The sequence below is a fragment of the Sander lucioperca genome, chromosome 2, assembly GCF_008315115.2.
Source record: "Sander lucioperca isolate FBNREF2018 chromosome 2, SLUC_FBN_1.2, whole genome shotgun sequence".
Classification (NCBI taxonomy): domain Eukaryota; kingdom Metazoa; phylum Chordata; class Actinopteri; order Perciformes; family Percidae; genus Sander; species Sander lucioperca.
In genome coordinates this window covers 32,938,051-32,961,311 of record NC_050174.1, presented here as the reverse complement: position 1 = coordinate 32,961,311, position 23,261 = coordinate 32,938,051, and the positions used below count along the sequence as shown (strand labels likewise).

General features: G+C 45.1%; 2 protein-coding genes across 2 annotated transcripts in view; both read left to right on the top strand.

Moving 5' to 3' along the window:
- Window positions 1-16,223, top strand: part of LOC116057273 (alpha-1-antitrypsin homolog) — a 213,736-nt gene extending 197,513 nt beyond the window's left edge. The window contains exons 3-5 of the mRNA XM_031309665.1: window positions 13,167-13,237; window positions 14,062-14,258; window positions 15,732-16,223. Of these exons, the coding sequence (XP_031165525.1) occupies window positions 13,167-13,237; window positions 14,062-14,258; window positions 15,732-16,101 (638 nt within the window). The 3' untranslated portion in view covers window positions 16,102-16,223. The remainder of the gene's footprint in view (window positions 1-13,166; window positions 13,238-14,061; window positions 14,259-15,731) is intronic.
- Window positions 467-5,028, top strand: nono (non-POU domain containing, octamer-binding). The gene is made up of 3 exons (XM_031309648.2): window positions 467-1,310; window positions 1,786-1,961; window positions 3,339-5,028. Exons 1-3 carry the CDS (start codon window positions 608-610, stop codon window positions 3,732-3,734), a joined length of 1,275 nt encoding a protein of 424 aa, XP_031165508.1. The 5' UTR covers window positions 467-607; the 3' UTR covers window positions 3,735-5,028.
- Window positions 16,224-23,261: the final 7,038 nt, after the last annotated feature.

Here is a 23,261-nt window from a genome sequence, read left to right as displayed (position 1 = left end):
CTGAAAGCAGCATGTGAACGCTTATTCTCGCGAGAAATTTTGAAAAAAAATATTTTACGTATCAAGGCATAGAAAACATGAAAATACCACCTCTCAACATACATATATATACATATATACATACATAAATACATATATAACATACATACACACACACACACACACACACACACACACACACACACACACACACACACACACACACACACAGGGCACCCTGGATAAAATGATTATAATTAAAATAATAAAATAAAATATTACATTAAAATTAAAATTACATTATTTAAAAAAAGAAATAATAATTTAAGAATAAACAACAGTCATACAGGGCACAACATACGTGTCTCAAGTCAAGAAATCAATCTAATTATTTTGTGTTTTTAATCAGATTTTTATGAGATAAATAAATAGTCTTTTGTTGTTTTTCTGTCGGCCGGTGACGTCACCCATTCATTTCAACGCGTCGCGCCGAAGTGACGTCACAATAGCGTCGCAGCAGCACGCAGCTTCGCCATTTTCCTCTCCCCGTAGCTTCTTTGTGCGCCGCTTCCTGCGCTGTTTTCACCGAGCGCTCCGTGTTTAAATTTAAAATATAATTACCGACACCATGCAGGGGAACCGAGCCCAGCAGAACCACGGCGGGACCAACAACAACGCCAACAGGAAGCCCGGAGGAGGGGGTACAAACGGGCAGCAACCCGAGCCCAACCGGGCTAACGAGGCCCTAACCCTGGACCTGCAGGGCTTCAGGAAGCCCGGGGAGAAAACCTTCACGCAGCGGAGCCGCCTCTTCGTGGGGAACCTCCCGACGGGAGTCACGGAGGAAGACTTGGAGAAGCTGTTCGCTAAGTACGGCAAGGCCAACGAGATCTTCATCAACAAGGAGCGAGGCTTCGGCTTCATTCGGCTCGAAACCCGAATCATCGCCGAGATCGCCCGAGCCGAACTCGACGACGCGCCGTTCCGCGGCAGACCCATTCGCGTTCGATTCGCGACGCACGGCGCCGCGTTGGCGGTTAAAAACCTGCCTGATTTCGTGTCTAATGAGCTGTTAGAAGAGGCGTTCGCTGTGTTTGGGCAGATAGAGAGAGCTGTGGTGATAGTGGACGATAGAGGCAGACCCACGGGGAAGGGGATAGTGGAGTATACGTCCAAACCTGCCGCGCGGAAAGCGCTGGATAAATGCAGCGACGGCGCGTATCTGCTGACCGCGTTCCCGCGGCCCATCACGGTGGAGCCGATGGAGCAGCTGGATGAAGAGGAGGGTCTGTCTGAGAAGATCATCAACAAAAACCAGCAGTATCACAAAGGTAGGCTGCTGTTTGTTAGGGCTGCAGGATATATCGTTATCACACAGAGACACGTGTGTATATATATATATATATATATATATATATATATATATATATATATATACACACGTGTCTCTCACAGAGACAGACACACACACACACACACACACACACACACAGAGAGAGACACACAGAGACACACACACAACATACATACAGACAGACACACACACACGTGCACAAGAACAAAACTGTATACAAAGGTAGTCAGCCTTAATGTGTGTGTGTATGTATATATATATATATATATATATATATATATATATATATATATATATATCTTTTTACTCTCTGCTGCTATTTGGGGAGGATGTCTCCAACAGTATTTCATTGTACTGCATCCAGTGATAATAATGATCTGTCTGTCTCTCTGCCTGTCTGTCTGTCTGTCTGTCTCTCTGCCTGTCTGTCTGTCTACCTGTCTCTCTCTCAGAGCGTGAGCAGGCCCCCCGGTTTGCCCAGCCTGGCTCCTTTGAGTATGAGTATGCGATGCGTTGGAAGGCTCTGATGGAGATGGAGAAGCAGCAGTACGAGATGGTGGACCGCAACATGAAGGAGGCCCAGGAGAAGCTGGAGGCAGAGATGGAGGCCGCCCGGCACGAGCACCAGGTAGGCTGGGGGGGGCGGCACGAGCACCAGGTGGGGGGGGGGGGGCACCAGGTAGGCTGGGGGGGGCGGCACGAGCACCAGGTGGCACCAGGTAGGCTGGGGGGGGCGGCACGAGCACGAGCACCAGGTAGGGGGGGGGGGGGACACCAGGTAGGCTGGGGGGGGCGGCACGAGCACGAGCACCAGGTGGGGGGGGGGGGGCACCAGGTAGGCTGGGGGGGGCGGCACGAGCACCAGGTGATACACACACACATAGAGACACAGACACTCACACACACACACAGAGAGACACACACACACAGAGAGACACACACACACGAAATGTTGAAAAGACAACTAAAAAAAGCGCCTCAATTCCTCCACAATCAACGTGAAAAGTTTTTTTTTTTAAAGTGCCAAAAATGTTGAAATTGGTTCTGACATCTGACGTTATTTATGCAGTCACTTAGGCTGAAAACAAAGGATGAAAATGACGACATTAATGACCAAAAACGCAGGAGAGAAGCTGAGCGATGATGGAAGCTCTAGGTCACGTGTGTCAAACTCGAGGCCAGACATACAGACAGACAGTCAGTCAGACAGTCAGACAGAGAGACAGTCAATCAGACAGACAGACAGACACACGACAGACAGGCAGACAGTCAGTCAGACAGACACACGTCAGACAGACAGACAATCAGACAGACAGACAGACAGAGAGTGACAGACAGAGTGACAGACAGACAGACAGTCAGACAGACAGTCAGACAGTCAGTCAGTCAGACAGACAGACAGTCAGTCAGACAGAAAATTTAAAAAAATGAGGTCCTTTTAAATCAAAAGCGTTATCACGATACGATATTTGCTGACATCACAAAGTCTGTCAACCTTTGATTTAGATTCCCACTTGACCTGTCGCTGCAGCTGGGACGCCGTGTGATGTCATGTTTTGTCCTGATTCGATCCTTTCGCCATAAATGTCAAGAAACCGTCAGAACCGATGCACGGCAGGGTTCAAAGCGAAGGTCCGGGGCCTCTAGAACAGCACGGCGCAGCTGATTGGCCAATCAAAGTCACGTTTGTAATGTGATGCTAACGGAGCAGCGCTAGCTAACGTTGATTAGAAATGGAGTTCACTGACGTCAATGTGGAACCTAAAGTTACGCTCTTAAATATGAGACAGACAGGCAGACGGAGGGGCAGACAGACGGAGAGAGAGACAGACACACGGAGACAGGCAGGCAGGCAGATGGAGGGAGAGAGACAGACACAGACAGGCAGAGAGAGAGACATACAAACAGAGAGACAGACAGACAGACAGGCAGAGAGAGAGAGAGAGAGAGAGAGAGAGTCCTCCCTCTCTGAGTAACCCCTCCTCTTCCTCCTCTTCCTCTCCAGGTGATGCTGATGCGTCAGGACCTGCTGCGGCGCCAGGAGGAGCTGCGGCGGATGGAGGAGCTCCACAACCAGGAGGTCCAGAAGAGGAAGCAGGCGGAGCTGCGGCAGGAAGAGGAGCGCCGACGCCGTGAGGAGGAGATGGTCAAGCGCCAGCAGGACGGCTTCCGGGGGAACTTCCCCGAGAGCAGGGAGCAGGAGATGAGGATGCACATGGGCGGGATGAACAGGAACTCGCTGGGCGGCGGGCCCGGCCCGGTCGGCGCCGCCGACAACGCCGCCATGATGCCCGGCGGCCCCGGGAACAACGGCAACATGCCCGGGGGCGGCCCGGGAGGATTCGCCAGAGGCCTCCCCAACCCCGGGGACTACGGACCCAACAAGCAGCGCAGGTTTTGAAAACGTCGGCCGACATTTTCACAACATTTTTGCCAGGTTATTTTTTTCCACACTCGCTGTATTTTAAGGTTTCGGGGTCGTGAGTGTGGGTCACTTTCTGAACTTTTTGTAAACTGTTGCATGTTTTTTATTTAGTTTTTTTAAAGCTGCAACGATTAGTCGATCGACGGAGAAATCTACGCCGACTATTTAGATGACGGGTTAGCCTGTAAGTGACTTCAGCCTCTCAGAGTGTGGAGGTTAGCTGCTTTCAGTCTTCACCTTTCAGACGACGTAGAAGACGTTTTTCACTATTTTACAGACCAAACGATAATTCAGTTACTCGGGAAAATAATCAGTAATTACACAAACACACAGACACACACACAGAGACACACACACACACCCACACAGAGACACACACACACACACAAAGACACACACACACACACACACACACACACACACACACACACACAAAGACAGACACACACACACACACAAAGACACACAGACACACACACACAGAGACACACACACAGCTTCGTCTTTGAGAGAAACTGAGTCGGACATTTTTCACTATTTTCTGACATTTTATAGATGGAACGATGAAAACAATCGTACTTATACTCTATAATATTGTGTGTGTGTGTATATATATATATATATATATATATATACATACACACACACATACATACATATACTCTGGTAAGTAGAGCTGCAAAGAGAAGTCGATCGACAGAAAAATAACTTCTATTATTTGAAAGATCGATTTAATCGTTTAGCCTAAAAAAACTCAGAAAATGTCGTTTTCATCCTCTGCTTCTCTTCTGTTTCGTGTCATATTAAACTGATTATTTTTAGTTTTTAGACAGAAGAAGACATTTGAACAAAGACATCATCTTGAGAAACTGAAAATAATTTTTTTTGCCGTTTTCTGACTTTTTGTGGCCCAAACGGTTAATAATCGATACAGAAAACAAGTGCTAGTTGCAGCTTTATACCTTTTATTTGTACCTTCTTTAGTACTAATGTCCTAAAAAATGTCCTAACTTTAAACGAGCCATGTCTTTTACTTTTATTTTTCACCTTTTTAGTGTATTTTTCATAGCCATAGAACATGTTTGTGTCCTTAAATATATGTTGAGTTTTCTGGAATAAATTCACGATTCTCTCAGATTTCTGTTTTTGTACATTTTAAGTTTTCTCAAAGTCTTTAAAAATCTCCATGGAGCCGTCAAGTGTAGAGCTGCAAACATGAATGGATTAGTTTTCAACTATTAAATTAATCTTCAACTATTTTGATAATTGATTAATTGGTCTGAGTCATTTTTTTAATGTAAAAACAGTGAAACTTGTGTGATGTCAGCTCTTTACGGGGTTTTTTTTCAAACATATTTTCACATATTTTTGTGTCTGATGTTGAAATATGCTGGCTCTATACACACTAAAAGTACTGATTATTTACATGGAGTCTGGTGGAGTTTGGTGATGGTGATTTCTTGGCTGTTTCATGTTAAATAAATATCAGCGACAGACTCAGATTATTATTCTAAGTGTCTGACAACATTATGAAAGGATCCCTACAGAGATAGACCTTTTAGTTAAAGAGTAAGATCCTTTTAGTTTAACATGAAACAGCCCCGAAGTCACCATCACCAAACTCCACCAGACTCCATGTAAATAATCAGGACTTTTAGCGTGTATAGAGCCAGCATATTTCCACCAGACTCCATGTAAATAATCAGGACTTTTAGCGTGTATAGAGCCAGCATGTAAATGGGTGAATTAAGGGTTTATTTCTACCAAACCAGAGTGGTGATTGTTGGAACAGTGGAAAGATGAACCAAGACGGCTTTTGGTAGTTTTATTTAGTTTCTGTCCACTTTGAATGAAGTTTGTTTTACGATGATAAAAGTCCTGATTATTTACATGGAGTCTGGTGGGTTTGGTGAACGTAAATACAAGCTGCATAATTGCCCATTAACGTTACATTACAGCTTGGTTCTTGTTTAATACTGGACCAGTTTCAGAGATTGTTGTTGTTCCATCAGACACTCAGACACAGAGACATGGAGACAGAGAGTCCAGGGTGATAAACAACGAAGCTATCCTTTAAAAGTGAATATTTTCAAGTTTCTTCTCTCCTCTGTGACAGTAAACTGAATCCTCCTTCCTTTCTTCCTTCTCTGCATTTCTTCCCTTCCTTACCTACTTCCTTTCACACAGACACACACAGAAATGCACACAGAGACACACACAGACACACACAGAAATGCACACAGAGACACACACACACAGAAATGCACACAGACACACACACACAGACACAGAAACGCACACAGAGACACACACACAAACGCACACACACACAGACACAGACGGACACACAAACGCTTGGCGCAAAAAAGTCATGAAAAATAAAGAGTAAGATTAGACTTTATTGTCCACCTTGGTGGAAATTTGTCTTTGGCTTCTCCAAAACATTAAAACACAACCATGACATTGGATGTTATCAACATAAACGTACAGCACACTAATACCACACACCATTAAACACCAAACAGCCATTGTGCGATGGGCAGAAACAACAGCAGGTGGAGAACAGGTAGGATGAAAGCGAACATATTGGACCCTTGTGTCAGACGGGTCTCGCTATGTGGCGTAGTAACATGCCAATTCGTGTGCCGTTTTTGCGTGTTATGAAGACGCGTAATCGTTTTTTAGCGTGTTTATCAACGCCGTTTGCCCTCCATTGACCTATATCACGTGAATTTTCGCTGTAGCGAGTAGTATGGTTGGTTGGTTGGGGGGGTGGATGTGTAAGAGTTGTTACACACCAACCAGACGGCCGACCGTCGGCAGAAAAGGCAGTCGGACTGATCAGTCGGGTCGCGGAGGTCCACGTTCTGTGCGTGCGCGAGATGTAATACGTCTCCATAGCAGCAGGCGGCGCTAATCTGTATTGTCGCCCAAAAAATGAAAACCGGCAGCTGATTGGGGCGAACGCGTCACTTGGGCTCATCCGCTCGCCATTTCCTGGTGAGTCCCGACTGTCCTGTCTCTGACTGCCCTGCCTCTGACTGCCCCGTCTCCGACTGTCCGACTGCCCCGTCTCCGACTGTCCCGTCTCCGACTGTCCCGTCTCCAACTACCCTGTCTCTGACTGCCCTGCCTCCGACTGTCCTGTCTCCTACTACCCTGTCTCTGACTGCCCTGCCTCCGACTGTCCCGTCTCCGACTGCCCCGTCTCCGACTGCCCCGTCTCCGACTGTCCGGTCTCCGACTGCCCCGTCTCCGACTGTCCCGTCTCCGACTGTCCCGTCTCCGACTGCCCCGTCTCCGACTACCCTGTCTCTGACTGTCCTGTCACCGACTGTCCCGTCTCCGACTACCCTGTCTCTGACTGTCCTGTCTCTGACTGTCCCGTCTCCGACTACCCTGTCTCTGACTGTCCTGTCTCTGACTGTCCTGTCTCTGACTGAGCATGTCGGGTCGGCCAAAATGAAGGACGACGGCTCCTCCAACGGACGACGGCACGAACACACCGACCAGACTCGAGTCACCGACCTCGCCAGACTGTCCAACAGCCGATAATCGGGTTGGTGTGTCAGCGCCGTTAGGACTTTCACCCAGGAGAGCCGGGATGGCGTCCCGCGTGTGGCGTTTAACAAAGTTTTTTTCCAACTTTTTGACGCTTTGTTCTGGTGTTTTTGAAGTTTTAGGCGCTTATTTTGACGTCCCATATTTCTGACATAAATAAACTTTGAAAACAGGTCAAATTTGACCCAAGGACAACATGACGGTTATAAGCAGTACACACTAATGATACTTTCTGCTTTATAAGCAGTACACACTAATGATACTTTCTGCTTTATAAGCAGTACACACTAATGATACTTTCTGCTTTTCAAACCACAGATGAAGTGAATGGATCCGTCTGAACAGAGAGAGTTGGCGTGCGCTGTCAACATTGAGGTTATTTGGGGATTGTTGTGTATGCATGAATCTGACTTTCTGATTGGTTAATTATTGACTTGTTTTGGCTCAGCTGTGTCATAACAATAAACATATATGACATTTCCTATCAGAGCGGCGAAGGTGTGACAAATTAATATTAGTAATGTCTCCATGACATTAAGGTGTGCCGCTGTTTGGCCTCAGAGAGTTCTGCTATGACAACATCACGTGGTGTTATAAAGACCCATAATGCTCTCTGATTATATACATAACCGGCTGTTATAAAGACCCATAATGCTCTCTGATTATATACATAACCGGCTGTTAAAAAGACCCATAATGTTCTCTTATTATATACATAACCGGCTGTTAAAAAGACCCATAATGTTCTCTGATTATATACATAACATGATGTTATAATGACCCATAATGCTCTGGTCTTATGGGTCTGGTGATTGTTGGGTATAAGCCCATACTATACATTGTATTTATGAAATCTTATCATTTTATGCTTTTTTGGATTTAATAGGTCAATGTTATAACTCTCCACATAAGAACATGATCGTTTGCAATGTTTTTGTACAATATTTTTCCATCCAGTCTTTAACGGTCCCATGACATGGTGCTCTTTGGATGCTTTTATATAGACCTTAGTGGTCCCCTAATACTGTATCTGAAGTCTCTTTATATAGACCTTAGTGGTCCCCTAATACTGTATCTGAAGTCTCTTTTATATAGACCTTAGTGGTCCCCTAATACTGTATCTGAAGTCTCTTTATATAGACCTTAGTGGTCCCCTAATACTGTATCTGAAGTCTCTTTCCCGAAATTCAGCCTTGGTGCAGAATTCCAGCCACTAGAGCCAGTCCCACAATGAGCTTTCCTTAGTATGTGCCATTTCTGTCTGTAGCTAGAGGAGGAGAGAGAGGTAGTCACACACACACACACACACACACACACACACACACACGTGCACACACACAAAATACTCACTCAAACACACACACATATACACACACACACACACACACACACACACACACACACACACACATCCACACAAACACACATATACATACATACATAAATACCCGTTTTTACTACATCGTGGGGACCAGTGACTGGCAGCAGCCTGATGGGATCCACCCTTTCTAAAGGGTCTAGAGACATGATTTTAACTGCTAAAATTATTATAATTTCATGTGAACACAAAAATGACTTTAAACATAAAACACCCAAATAAATTTAAAACCTCAATGTTGTCCTTTGGGACCAGTAATGTTATGACTACTGGCATACAATCAACACCACTGTTGGGCACTGCAGAATTCATGACAAGCATTTTGTTAGATTGAAACAACACACTAGAGTAGATTATTTCAATATCCAAACTTTAAACAACCTGATTTCACTTTTATGCTTCATTTTTACTGCTTTTACTTAGTATGATTGACACATAGCAAATAAAATCATTTTAAAATTAAATACTGGTTTGTCAATCGATCTCAATGACAAACACCTGACCTGCTTTACAAAGTTGCTTTTTACTGAGCTTGATGATTTAAGTACCAGATGTTTTCTTCCAAAATGCATCTGGTGGAAACAAACCTAGACCTACTGTAAAAAAGAGAGACAAGTTAAGCTCATATTTTCACAAAACCTTCAAATATTTTTTTATTTATCCAGTTACACACACAGACACGCACAGACACACACACACACACACGGAAGGCTTGAAGTTGTCAAGCTGTGTGAAGTTACAAAAGGTTGAAATCCGGGCAGCCTTTAAACAGAGGAAAGCTGACGCTGAACATTTGTCCTGTAGGGTTAAATTGGTCAAACGGTTCATGGCTTGTGTGTTTATCTGCTGCAGCCTCAGTTGGACGTGAGTTACAGTAAAACATGATTACACAGAACGTATGCAGGGGCCGAGCAAATAAGAGTTTTAGACAGAGAATAAACAAAGCCAAAGTGCAGTTTCTCTGATTTATCTTATAAAAAGGTACATCTCTCATTGTCCAGTCTATGCTTCTCTGTCTGCGCTTCAACCAGGAGAAGGTAAGCTGTTAGAAAGATGGATTGTTTTTATGTGTTTCACATACAAATTTAAATACTCTGCCGACAGCTAAATACAGTTTAACACATTGAGTTTAAGATGTAACTGTGCACACTGGAACTGTAAATCCTTTAGAGATGACTAGATTTACTCTACTTATTCTCCTTTTGGAAGTTCAATCAATGTATTGATGTTTTTTCATATTATTTGTTATATTCATTAGTTTAACAATTGTGATGACCCCTCCCACTCATGTGAGCTGGGTAGGAGGCAGACAGAGGTGTGGTAGTCTACACCTGGTTACCATTTGCTTGATTGACTCTTTGAGGGATGGAGATTCAGGTCTGGTGATCTCTCTCGATCCTCACATCCAGAAAATGTTTGTTTTTGAGTTTTGTTTAATTCATTATTCACACATTCTCTAAGGCCTCCTGCACACTGCCTGTCTGCGTGGCGTGAACATGGCGTTTTCAGTTGCGTGGCGTTTTCTCTGTCTTTGCACACCAGAAACGTGTCTGACGTGGCACTGCTGCTGCTAGCCTTGTCTGTACACATATATGTTTCCCATTGATAAAATGAAATAATAGTGTTTTCTTCAGCAAAGACGTCGGTAGTATTGACGGCAAAATAGACTACAGAATATTTCCTTCTGTATTGACAGGTACAATATTTGAAAATCGATAATTATTTTTTTTTTTTTTAAATGACATAACTGCATTAATGTCAAAACATAGAGACTTTCAAACATCAAAATGTCATTTATTGGGGCGGCCTCTAGCTCACCCAGTAAGAGCATTCGTCCCATGTTGGCATCCTGCAGCGGCGCGGATTTGAGTCCGGCCTCTCCCCCTTTCATGTCTATCCACTGTCTCTGCATAAAAATGAAGGGAAAAGCCCCAAAAAAATCTTGAAAAAACAAAAAATATCATTCATTAAATGTATAAATGTCAAAATGACATGTAAACATCTTTTTGTATTCTATTTTGCCTGGAAACACTTCCAACACACATGTGTATCACGTGAAAAATATATTTCAAGCATGCACAAGCTGCGCCTGAGACATGCGTGTCACACAGGAAGTGTGTAAGCTCTAACCTGTTAACATGAGAGCTGAAATAAAAATGGACACGCCACGCAGCTGACACGCTCACGCCACGCAGCAGGCAGTGTGCAGGAACCCTTAGTCTCAAACCAGTCCCCATCTCTACTCTGTTTGTGTATGTGTGTCTGTGTGTGTGTGTGTGTGTGTGTGTCCATTCACAACTCTTGTTGGCAGGAGTTGCAGATTCCAGGCAAGCGAACGTCATCGGCTGTCGAAGTGAATGAGAGTGCAAAAATGTGTGTGTGTGTGTGTGTGTGTGTGTGTGTGCGTGTGTGTGTGTGTGTGTAAATGTGTGTCTGTGTGCGTGCGTGCGTGTGTGTATGTATGTGTCTCTGTGTGTCTGTATGTCTTTGTGTGTGTGTGTGTCCGTTATCTTTGTTTTTGAGTTTTGTTTACTTTATTATTGACACATTCACTTACACTCATGCACTCCCTACACCACCGATGATACTGATATACATATCAATGTTATTTGTTACGCTGGGGCACAGAACAGACTCAAACGCAGAACTCAAAAAACAGGTTTATTGAAAATAAGGGGAAAAGGGGAGTGGGGAGGCAGACGCAGGAACCGGGAAGCAGCAAGGGTAGGATGGTGAGGGAACTGGGAGTAAAGGTAGGATGGTGAGGGCAGGTAGGATGGCGAGGGAACTGGGAGCAAGGATAGGATGGCGAAGGCAGTCCAGGGTGAGGGAACTCAAGGGGGGCTGTAACTGGCAGCCAAGGGAAAGACACTAGGGCTGCAAAGCAGGGGAAGAGAGGAGAGGCTGAATACTCAGGGGAGTGCGGGGGAGCCATAGCCGAGGGAGAGACACTGAGGCTGGAGAGCAGTGGAAGCGTGGAGAGGCTGGTGGGGATGGAGACGGAGGCAGGTTGGAGCATGGTGACGAGGGAGGGGGGTCTGTGAGGCAAAGCCAGCTGACTGGAGGGGACAGGCGGAGATGGAGATGATGGCTGAGGGAGAGAAACACAAAAGGTGAGTGAGCGTCAGGCAAAGATAGGGAAATAGCTAGGATTTCAGGGAGTTTCTTGCTTAGAGTTTCACCAGTGTGACTGGAGCAACGATCAAGCGAGGATGGTCTGTTGAGCCGGGGTTGAAATACTGATCTTGATTGCAGATGGAAGGCAGTTGTGAGCGGCGATGGAAGGTGATGGTGGAATAGTAACCAGGTGCGCTCAATCAGCTGGCAGCAGAGGCCGGAGGGGGAGAACACAGAGGAGGCAAAGAAAGGCAGGCCCAACAGAGAAACTGTCAGTGAAATAGAAAAACAGTAAACAGAATCATGACTGCTGCCTGACCAGAGACCTCCGTTCCCGAGTTGACATGATCCCCGCGGCTTCGTCCAAGGGCAGATGGTGATGCTGTGTGGGAGCCGCCACGGCAAGGATACGGCATGCGCCTCTGTTAACCTCTACCGGGCCTGGCCCAAAAAGATACGGAACCCCGACCCAAGTGCGGTGCAGCCGTCCTCCGGGCGCCTTCGGGGTACACACAAGTCAGTAAATTCAAGTAAAAAGCAGGCTTGACTTATCCCGTGAGAAAGCGCCACACAAAACTCAGATGTGTGTGTGTGTGTGTGTATGTGTGTGTGTGTGTGTGTTCAATTCAAGCCGAAGCCGGAGTTCCTGCAGACCCTGAAGCAGTCGTACTTCGCAGATGGGTTCAATGTGGATTTCAGCCAAACCAAACAAAGTGCTGATACCATCAATAAGTACGTGAAGGAGAAGACCAACGGGAAGATTGACAAGCTGGTGGAAAACCTGACTCAAAGCACAGTCATGTATCTCATCAAGCTGTATTTGTCATTGCATAAATACAGTGTATTAACATAATGAAAGTCAAGGTGCTCCAGATCAGTGCTTTTAAACAATAATTAATAAAATATGTAACAAACAACCCCCATCCCCTGCATACATTTCACTCTCTCTTTTCTCTCTCCCACACACACTCAACCACCCACATATACAGCACATGTATTATGCGATACAGACAATTGACTGACACCCTCCGGTCCCTCTCAGACACACACCCTCCTGCACACATATATGTAAGATAGCAGCAGGTTTCAGCATAAGAAAGAAAGTTCACCAATGAAATAATGTCCAGAGGTATGGTGTGGTTGGTCATGACAGGGGATGGGGGATGGGTTGGGGTGGGAAATGGCCATTATTGCACAGGGTTATTGTTTGTTCAGTGAACATATGGCCCAGGGGAAGAAGCTGTTTGTAAGTCCAGCGGTGCGTGCTTGCAAGATCTGTTTACATATTTTGAGGTAAAGTGAATGTATCAAACCACAAGTTTTGTGTTTTATTTCTGCTCATTGTCTAACAGGAAAGTGGGCGACTCCGTTTGACCCTAAGCTCACCAGGCAGGACAACTTCAACGTGGACGAGAACACCACGGTTCAGAGTTTCTCTCTTAATTCAGAATGGATTTGAGTCCCAATAATTAAGCATCATTCAGGCTACTTTTACACCTCCACGTTTTAGTTTTTACGCACAGCAATGCCTACGTAGGTGTTTAATTGTTTAGTTGTTAGTTGGTCTCTTTAAGAGAATCGTTGGGCCGGCGCGCGTGTTTGTGTGTCTTTGTATGTGTGTGTGTGTCTTTATATGTGTGTGTGTGTTTGTGTGTGTCTGTATGTATGTGTGTGTGTGTGTCTTTATATGTGTGTGTGTGTCTTTATATGTGTGTTTTGTGTGTGTCTTTGTATGTGTGTGTGTGTGTGTGTTTGTGTGTGTCTGTATGTGTGTGTGTCTGTATGTGTGTGTGTTTCTGTATATCTGTGTGTGTGTTTGTCTGTATGTGCGTGTGTGTGTGTGTGTGTCTGTATGTCTGTGTGTGTGTTTGTCTGTATGTGTGTTTGTGTGTGTGTGTGTGTGTGTGTGTGTGTGTGTCTGTATATCTGTGTGTCTGTATATCTGTGTGTCTGTGTGTGTGTGTTTGTCTGTATGTCTGTGTGTGGGTTCAGCCCAAAACCTAGAGCGGGGGTCCGTTGGGAATTCTTCATTTATGAAAGATATATAAAGTATTTTTCATGCCGATAACACAATTTTGGAAAACCTGATAGTTGTAACACCCTAATTTGTTTTTGACGTCTGCTGCTTTTTTCAACCCTTTTGCCATTTTTTTGAACAGAAAAAGGACTGAATGGGTTTGAGTCCCAGTCCAATTAAGCATCATCGTTCATTCTGTGTGTCTTCATGTTTAAATTGTCATTGTCCAGGTTCCAGCCATCATGATGAATATGGAGGAACGTTTCCACATCTATCACGACCGCGAGCTGAGGACAACAGTCCTTCAGCTCCCCTTCAACAGCTCCTACTCCATGCTGCTGATGTTGCCTGACGTCATGTCAACGCTGGAGAACGCCATCTCCCCGAACCACGTCACCAAATGGTTGAAGGCTATGGTGACACACAGGTTGGGAGAATCTTAATTTATGCTTCTAATATGTTAAAGGTTTGACTGAGTCTGTCAGTGATAAAAACAGCATAACATTATTTAAGGCCCTCAGTAGTACTTTTTGGCACGGGCGAAGCGGGCAGTCGCCCGGCACTTTTTTTTTTTATGGGGGGTGGCACGAGCAAGCGTTTTTCTACTGTATTATCTATCATTTCACCGTGTGGGGAATTGACAAATTGGCGCCCCTGCTTGGGGAGGGGGGAGTGGGGGACAGTTCACCTCAGGGTCGAACGGGTTGCTGGGCATAGGCGCCAATACCGTTGGTGCTCCACTAATACTGAGCACCCACGAAGCTGATCGCGGTTATGTGTCAGTTAAACTTTTCATCTCCAATCCTATCCTGAGTTGAAAGATAGCCTACTTTACAGCTTTATTATCAAGTTGATAGGTGTGTGTGTTCGTGTCGGCCTTCTGAAATGCAAACATTTTTTGACTACTTTTTTTTTTTAAAGGGCGTGCGCCCGTGAGCACCCACAGAGGAAAACATAAATCAGCGCCTATGTTGCTTGGTCTCCCAAATGGAACGGTCTGACAAGGGGGGGGAGGACAGGGGACAGGGGGACCATGAGCCTCCTTGAGCTTATCACTTTCATGCATGATTAGGATCTATCGGAGATCTACCCCAACTTTAGGACTGCTCTCAGGTATGCACTTACTCTGCCAGTCACTGTGGCTCAAGCAGAAAGGAGCTTTTCAAAACTAAAATTGACCAGGATACCGTCAGTAGCCTATCAATCATTCATTAGGAGAGCAGATTTCATATGATCACATCATTGATGATTTTGCATCAAGGAAGGCCAGAGAGGTCAGATTTTAGTTCTAGTTTGTGTTTTCTGTTCTTAGTGCAATAGTGTAATTATTAGATTATCTTTAGTGTGTTTTCACATTTGTGTGATGAAGGATTTTTGCGATTTAGAATATTTATTCTATATTTTATTTACATATTATTCTCAATATTTTATATTATTGTTGCTCTTGTTACATTTTGATATATCTGATTGTATATATTTTTGGCACATTCATATATATATATATATATTATTATAACAAAAGAAGTGAAAGAGAAAATTATATTTCTCAATTGCACAAATCCTTCATTAGAACATTTGAAAAACACACTTAAGAGAATCCAGTTATTTAACTATTGCAATTACAACAGGAAACACACTTTTTAAGTTGCACAATCTTCACCTCCAACATTTTCCAAAGACAATGAACACAATTCTGCCCAAAATATGAAAGTATAAGTTATCAGAACTTAAAATAAATATACACTATAATATAGTAATTCTGCATAATTTTGCAAGGGGGGGGTCTCGCCCTGGGTATAATTCAATGTAGAACTGCTACTGAAAGCCCTCATAGCCAAATGAAACCCCTGCTCTAGTCAGATTCACTGAATGTTTGTATTTCCCCCCCCTAATGTTTTAGGAGATATAATGTATATATTCCCAAGTTCTCCATCAAGGCTTCCTACACCCTGAACGATGTGCTGTCAGAAATGGGAATGACAGACATGTTTGGTGATCGTGCAAATTTGAGAGGCATTTCAGAGGAGCAAAGACTGGCAGTCTCAGATGTAAGTAAACAGAGCATATTTTTTATGTTATTTCACACATTCCAATCGTCTGTCGTCTCACTTTCTCTCCGTTGCACTGCAGGTTGGGCTCAAAAATACGCTGGATGTGGACGAGACCGGAGCCACTGCTGCGGCCACCAAACGCATCGGCATCACACTGATATCTGCCCTCCCGGCCCCTGTGTTGAAGTTCAGTCGTCCATTCATGGTCATCATCACTGAACGTAACACGGAGAAAATTCTCTTCATGGGCAAGATTATCAACCCAACTATCTGATGGATCATCACTTTGTGTTTGCTGGAGCACAGCTATTGCATCTCATATAAAGGAGTCAGAAAATCTTGCGTTTTGTTGTCTCTTGCTTTATTGAGATTGTAAACAGTTTTTATATAATTATATTTGAAGGTACAATAATGTAGGGATAAAATTTGATCAACTTCCATAAGCATTTGGTATTCATTTATAACAGAGATCAGCTTTAAACAAATACAATAGAGCTCAACAGTGACTGTCTACTTTTTGAATGGCTCTGGTTCTGGCAGTAGTGGCAGAAGTATTCAAATCATTTACTTAAGTAAAAGTACTACTTCCACACTGTAAAAGTACAAGTTCTGCATTGAAAATGTTACTTAGTATCATCAGGAAAATGTAGTTGAAGTATAAAACACACAAAAAAAAAAGTACTTAATGCAGAAAAATCCTCACATCTGGAAACTGGAAACAGTTGATTTCATACAGACTTGGGTCTTCAACAGGAGCAGAAACTTTGTTTCACAACCTCACAGCTCGGGATCAGTCTAACTTGGATGTTTTTGACATTGTGGTTAATAATCAAAATCCTTATAGAGAATATTAATTGGATTTTTAAAGTTGACGGGACCCAATAAAACTAGAGTGTGAATGTTGTATGTTCAAAGGCTGACACTATACTGGATTGCTGGCTTGAATATGTAAGAAGTAGTTGAAGTAGTAGGAATAGTTGAAAAAGTGAGAATGGGTTAATTTGGTATGAATGTCATTGAAGTTAAATAATACAAATGATGTTTGAAAGATGGGCAATGTTATGTTTTTAGAAAAAGCTGACTCTAAACTGGAAATCGCTTAAATGTGTAAGAAGAAGACATAAAGTAGTAAAAGTTATTAATTAGCTCTGTGTTACCAACTTTAGTTAAAGGTTGCCATGACTTCTCCCGTCTCAGTTATTTTCACAGAAATGAGGCTCTGGAGCACCTTAAAACTCCTGCTTCTAGCTCAAAACCATTACTCTTATCACTTAATGTTTAATACCTAGAGAGATAGGACACTACGCTGGACATCCTCTGCAACAGTGGTGTGTGTACTGAAAAAATGTCAGGACAGTAGCAGGCAGAAGAAGGCCTGTTTCTATTATGCTCCAGGTATTTCTGGAACCAGTTAAAACCCATTGAGACTGAGAAAATCGTATGAGGAAAAACGTCATCTCATTCATATTTTAATCATTTTACAGCCATAAGAGCTAGAGACTTACCATCTTTTGAAGCTAAAAGCTAACGCTCTGCCTGGAACTTGTGCCTTTTTTCAGGGTCGTTGAGCAATGAATCCAAACTCCATCCATCCATCTTCCATCCATCTTCTTCCGCTTATCCGGTAACGGGTCGCGGGGGTAGCAGCTCCAGCAGGGGACCCCAAACTTCCCTTTTCCGAGCCACATTAACCAGCTCCGACTGGGGGATCCCGAGGCGTTCCCAGGCCAGGTTGGAGATATAATCCCTCCACCTAGTCCTGGGTCTTCCCCGAGGCCTCCTCCCAGCTGGACGTGCCTGGAACACCTCCCTAGGGAGGCGCCCAGGGGGCATCCTTACCAGATGCCCGAACCACCTCAACTGGCTCCTTTCGACGCGAAGGAGCAGCGGCTCTACTCCGAGCTCCTCACGGGTGACTGAGCTTCTCACCCTATCTCTAAGGGAGACGCCAGCCACCCTCCTGAGGAAACCCATTTCGGCCGCTTGTACCCTGGATCTCGTTCTTTCGGTCATGACCCAGCCTTCATGACCATAGGTTAAGGTAGGAACAAAAACTGACCGGTAGATTGAGAGCTTTGCCTTCTGGCTCAGCTCTCTTTTCGTCACAACGGTGCGATAAATCGAGTGTAATACCGCACCCGCTGCGCCGATTCTCCGACCAATCTCCCGCTCCATTGTCCCCTCACTTGCGAACAATACCCCAAGGTACTTGAACTCCTTCACTTGGGGTAAAGACTCATTCCCTACCTGGAGAAGGCACTCCATCGGTTTCCTGCTGAGAACCATAGCCTCAGATTTAGAGGTGCTGATCCTCATCCCAGCCGCTTCACACTCGGCTGCGAACCGATCCAGTGAGTGCTGAAGGTCACAGGCCGACAATGCCATCAGGACCACATCATCTGCAAAGAGCAGCGATGAGATCCCCAGCTCACCAAACTGCAACCCCTCTCCACCCCGACTACGCCTCGATATCCTGTCCATAAATACTACAAACAGGATTGGTGACAAAGCGCAGCCCTGGCGGAGGCCAACTCTCACCTGAAACGAGTCCGACTTACTGCCGAGAACCCGGACACAGCTCTCGCTTTGGTCGTACAGAGATTGGATGGCCCTGAGAAGGGACCCCCTCACCCCATACTCCCGCAGCACCTCCCACAGTATCTCCCGGGGGACCCGGTCATACGCCTTCTCCAGATCCACAAAGCACATGTAGACCGGTTGGGCATACTCCCAGGCTCCCTCCAGGATCCTTGCGAGAGTAAAGATCTGGTCCGTTGTTCCACGACCAGGACGGAATCCGCATTGTTCCTCTTCAACCTGAGGTTCGACTATCGACCGAACCCTCCTTTCCAGCACCTTGGAGTAGACTTTACCGGGGAGGCTGAGAAGTGTGATACCCCTGTAATTGGCACACACCCTCTGGTCCCCCTTTTTGAAAAGGGGAACCACCACCCCGGTCTGCCACTCCTTAGGCACCGTCCCCGACTTCCACGCAATGTTGAAGAGGCGTGTCAACCAAGACAACCCCTCCACACCCAGAGCTTTAAGCATTTCTGGACGGATCTCATCAATCCCTGGGGCTTTGCCACTGTGGAGTTCTTTAACTACCTCAGCAATTTCCACCAGGGAAATTGATGACAATCCCCCATCATCCTCCAGTTCTGCCTCTACCATAGAGGGCGTATTAGTCGGATTTAGGAGTTCCTCAAAGTGCTCCTTCCACCACCCTATTACCTCCTCAGTTGAGGTCAACAGCGTCCCATCCTTACTGTACACAGCTTGGATGGTTCCCCGCTTCCCCCTCCTGAGGTGGCGAACGGTTTTCCAGAAGCACCTTGGTGCCGACCGAAAGTCCTTCTCCATGTCTTCTCCGAACTTCTCCCACACCCGCTGCTTTGCCTCTTTCACGGCAGAGGCTGCAGTCCTTCGGTACCTTGCAACTGCCTCCGGAGTCCTCTGGGATAACATATCCTGGAAAGACTACTTCTTCAGTCGGACGGCTTCCCTGACCACCGGTGTCCACCACGGTGTTCGTGGGTTACCGCCCCTTGAGGCACCTAAAACCCTAAGACCACAGCTCCCCACTGCAGCTTCAGCAATGGAAACTTTGAACATTGTCCACTCGGGTTCAATGCCCCCAGCCTCCACAGGGATGCACGAAAAGCTCCGCCGGAGGTGTGAGGTGTGAGCGTCTGTCGGACAGGGGCCTCCTCCAGACGTTCCCAATTTACCCGCACTACCCGTTTTGGGCTTACCAGGTCTGTCCAGAGTCTTCCCACACCCTCTGACCCAACTCACCACCAGATGGTGATCAGTTGACAGCTCTGCCCCTCTCTTCACCCGAGTGTCCAAAACATACGGCCTCAGATCAGATGAAACGATTATAAAATCGATCATTGACCTTTGGCCTAGGGTGCTCTGGTACCAAGTACACTTATGAGCATCCCTATGTTCGAACATGGTGTTCGTTATAGACAATCCATGACTAGCACAGAAGTCCAACAACAAACAACCACTCTTGTTTAGATCAGGGAGGCCGTTCCTCCCAATCACGCCTCTCCATGTGTCTCCATCATTTCCCACGTGCGCGTTGAAGTCCCCCAGCAGAACTATGGAGTCCCCCACTGGAGCCCCATACAGGACTCCATTCAAGGTCTCCAAGAAGGCCGAATACTCTGAGCTCTTGTTTGGTGCATACGCACAAACAACAGTCAGAGTTTTCCCCCCCACAACCCGCAGGCGTAGGGAGGCGACCCTCTCGTCCACCGGGGTAAACTCCAACGTAGCGGCGCTCAGCCGGGGGCTTGTGAGTATCCCCACACCCGCCTGGCGCCTCACACCCTGGGCAACTCCGGAGAAGAAAAGAGTCCAACCCCTATCCAGGAGTATGGTTCCAGAACCGAGACTGTGCGTAGAGGTAAGCCCCACCAGATCCAACTGGTAGCGCTCCACCTCCCGCACAAGTTCCGGCTCCTTCCCCCACAGAGAGGTGACGTTCCACGTCCCCAGAGCCAGCGTCTGCTGCCCGGGTCTGGTCCGTCGAGGCCCCTGACCTTCACCGCCACCCATGTGGCAGCGCACCCGACCCCAGCGGTTCCTCCCACAGGTGGTGGGCCCATGGGTTGGAGAGAGAGGTGCCACGTAGCTTTTTCGGGCTGTGCCCGGCCGGGCTCCGTGGCAAACCCGGCCACCAGGCGCTCGCTGACGGGCCCTCCATCTGGGCCTGGCTCCAGACGGGGGCCCTGGGCTTCCTCCGGGCAGGGTCACTCTATCTCTACCTCGTTTTTTCATAGGGTTTTTGAACCATTCTTTGTCTGGCCCCTCCCCTGAGACCACTTTGCCTTGGGAGACCCTACCAGGAGCACAAAGCTCCAGACAACACAGCCCTCAGGTTCATAGGGACACACAAACCTCTCCACCACGATAAGGTGATGGTTCCAGGAGAGGGAATCCAAACTCTTACATCCAAAATGTATCCACTTGATGTCCATAATTTATCAATTTTTCGGTTTGATGCTAGTGTTACCGGCCTCAGACCTAGGGGAATCTGGGCAGTTACAAGGCCACAGGATAGCACTGTGGGTTGGAAAGAAGTGGAGATACAGAAATTGTCTTTCCCAAGCGCTGGATGTTTATTTCTCAGTAAAATATCTCTCTTTTTTTTGTTTGTTTCTTTTCAAAAAGTAATTCAATAACAGTGCCAACAGATAGGCTTGGCACACACTAGGACACTGGACAATTAACAACACATACAATTATAAAATACACTATAATTATATAAATATCTCAATAATACTACAAGATCCTAACACGTAACTTTAGCCAAATATACTGAATACAATAAACAAACCAATATGTAAAGCATTGGTATATATCACATAAAATATAAAACCCATTAATAACATATTGTGAAATAGACACCAGTCTTACTGTATAATATATCAAATATACAACAAATGACACTATAGATCATATTACATCTTGAAACAATTGCTATAGCACATTCAAGTATGTAGACATAGGCTACACGGCCATCTTGCTATCTGTTAGATTATTCCTTTAAAGTGAACACATACAACAGATCAGAGGCTACATTGGATTACTTCTATGAAATACATTACAATACAAACAACCTTTTCATAGATCAAATACCAAAAATACTATATTAAAATTTAAACTGTTCACGTGATGGTGTGATAATCAATCACCAACACAACGCATCGGTCTGCCATTTGTGTGTGTTTCTACAGGCATGCGCACATCAATTGACGGCGGCGTAGCCTCCATAGAACATTGACAGGCTCTGGCTAACAAAATGTATGCTGAACAGAGCATCGGCAACACAAACAAAATGATACAAAGTACAGAGAGACTTAATAGACATTACATATTACACTTAAACATACTGATATACGATCGACACAACACTGTTTACAGTCTGTACAGAAAGACGAGAGAAAAGAACCTTCACTGACGGTGACAAGCTAACTTCAACTAGGTTCTGCTAGCTCGATAGCTTAAGCTGCTGGCAAATACATATAAACACATCATAATAACCTTTCTACACAGAACAGGACAACATACATCACATAGACAACCGTACTGGTGATATACTCTTTTGATACATATTAACAGAGATTGGAAAGGTTTAAAAATATACCTATGGGTTGGAAAGAAGTGGAGATACAGAAATGATGTCTTTTCCAAGCTCTGGATGTTTATTTCTGAGCGCTCGAGCTACCGTCTCCATGGCAACCCACTACGGTGAAGCAGTGCAACAGCGCCATCTACCGACATGAAGTAAATGTTATCTTAATTGTAATAAAATAAAAAAATGGGGGGGGGGGGGGGTAACTTTAAAAAAAAAAAATGTATCTAATACATAAGGCCATTTTATCTACCCATTACACTAACGTCCATCTTGAAATTCCCATAATGCTTTGCGAGAGCTTGTTGACGTTTTGTCAATCAATGGAAGGCAGGTCCGTCACACATTAGGCCCTTATAAGGCCAGCATTATGGCATCTGAGGGACAACAAAGATTGTTTATTGTGAGGAGAGATCACTCTAAGTCAGAATAGTAAGATGTGACCAAAGATCGTCTATTACCGTTCAAAACTGTTCTACAGAGAAGAATAGCATTACTGTTTTGAGTTTTGGTATACGTTTGGGCCTTTTTTGAAGAAATGTAAATAGTTTGTCCTTTATATGAGTTATAATGTTCATTATGTTTATTTTTGCACTGGATGACTCCAAATATATAGGAGAACTGTTTTAGACAACACGAATGCTTATGTGGCATGGCTATGTGTGTGATTTCAATAAATATGACATTATTATTTTGAGTATTGGCATAAGTAAATGTCATGAGGGCAAAAGTGTATAAGTTATAATATTTATTTCTTCACAGTTTGACTCCTAATACATATGAGAAGTGTTTTGGACAGGAGATTGGCTTAAGGCTGTTTTATGCTTCTGCGTCGAATCAACGGCGTACCCCCGCAGACCCCTCTGAATCGACCCAACCCCTCTGCGAGTCCTCCGCTTGACGCACACCTCCAAAAATTTGTAACGTCGAAACCACACACCCCCTAGCGTTCTAGCGGTGAAATGCACCGCGATGCAAAGAAATGTGTTCAACCCTGACGCAGAACTCCGAAAGGGTTACGACACCATAGGAGCAATGCCGTAGCTACGGCATGGAGTTGCCACAGAAGCATAAAACAGCCTTTAGCTTTTATTGCTGTGTGTGATATCAATACATATCTGTGAGATTCATGTTCCGTTTTATTTATTTATTTGTCTTTAAGTTCCTACAACCTTTTTTAAGAGTCAATTGACCTCACTGCAGCATAAATATTCTAATAGCCCAGTTTTCC

Excerpts from the sequence above, each read along its gene's own strand:
- nono (XM_031309648.2), top strand. The coding sequence starts at position 608 with ATGCAGGGGAACCGAGCCCAGCAGAACCACGGCGGGACCAACAACAAC. Across the intron at positions 1,311-1,785 it reads AAACCAGCAGTATCACAAAG|AGCGTGAGCAGGCCCCCCGG; the intron begins GTAGGCTGCTGT and ends TCTCTCTCTCAG. Across the intron at positions 1,962-3,338 it reads CCGCCCGGCACGAGCACCAG|GTGATGCTGATGCGTCAGGA; the intron begins GTAGGCTGGGGG and ends CTTCCTCTCCAG.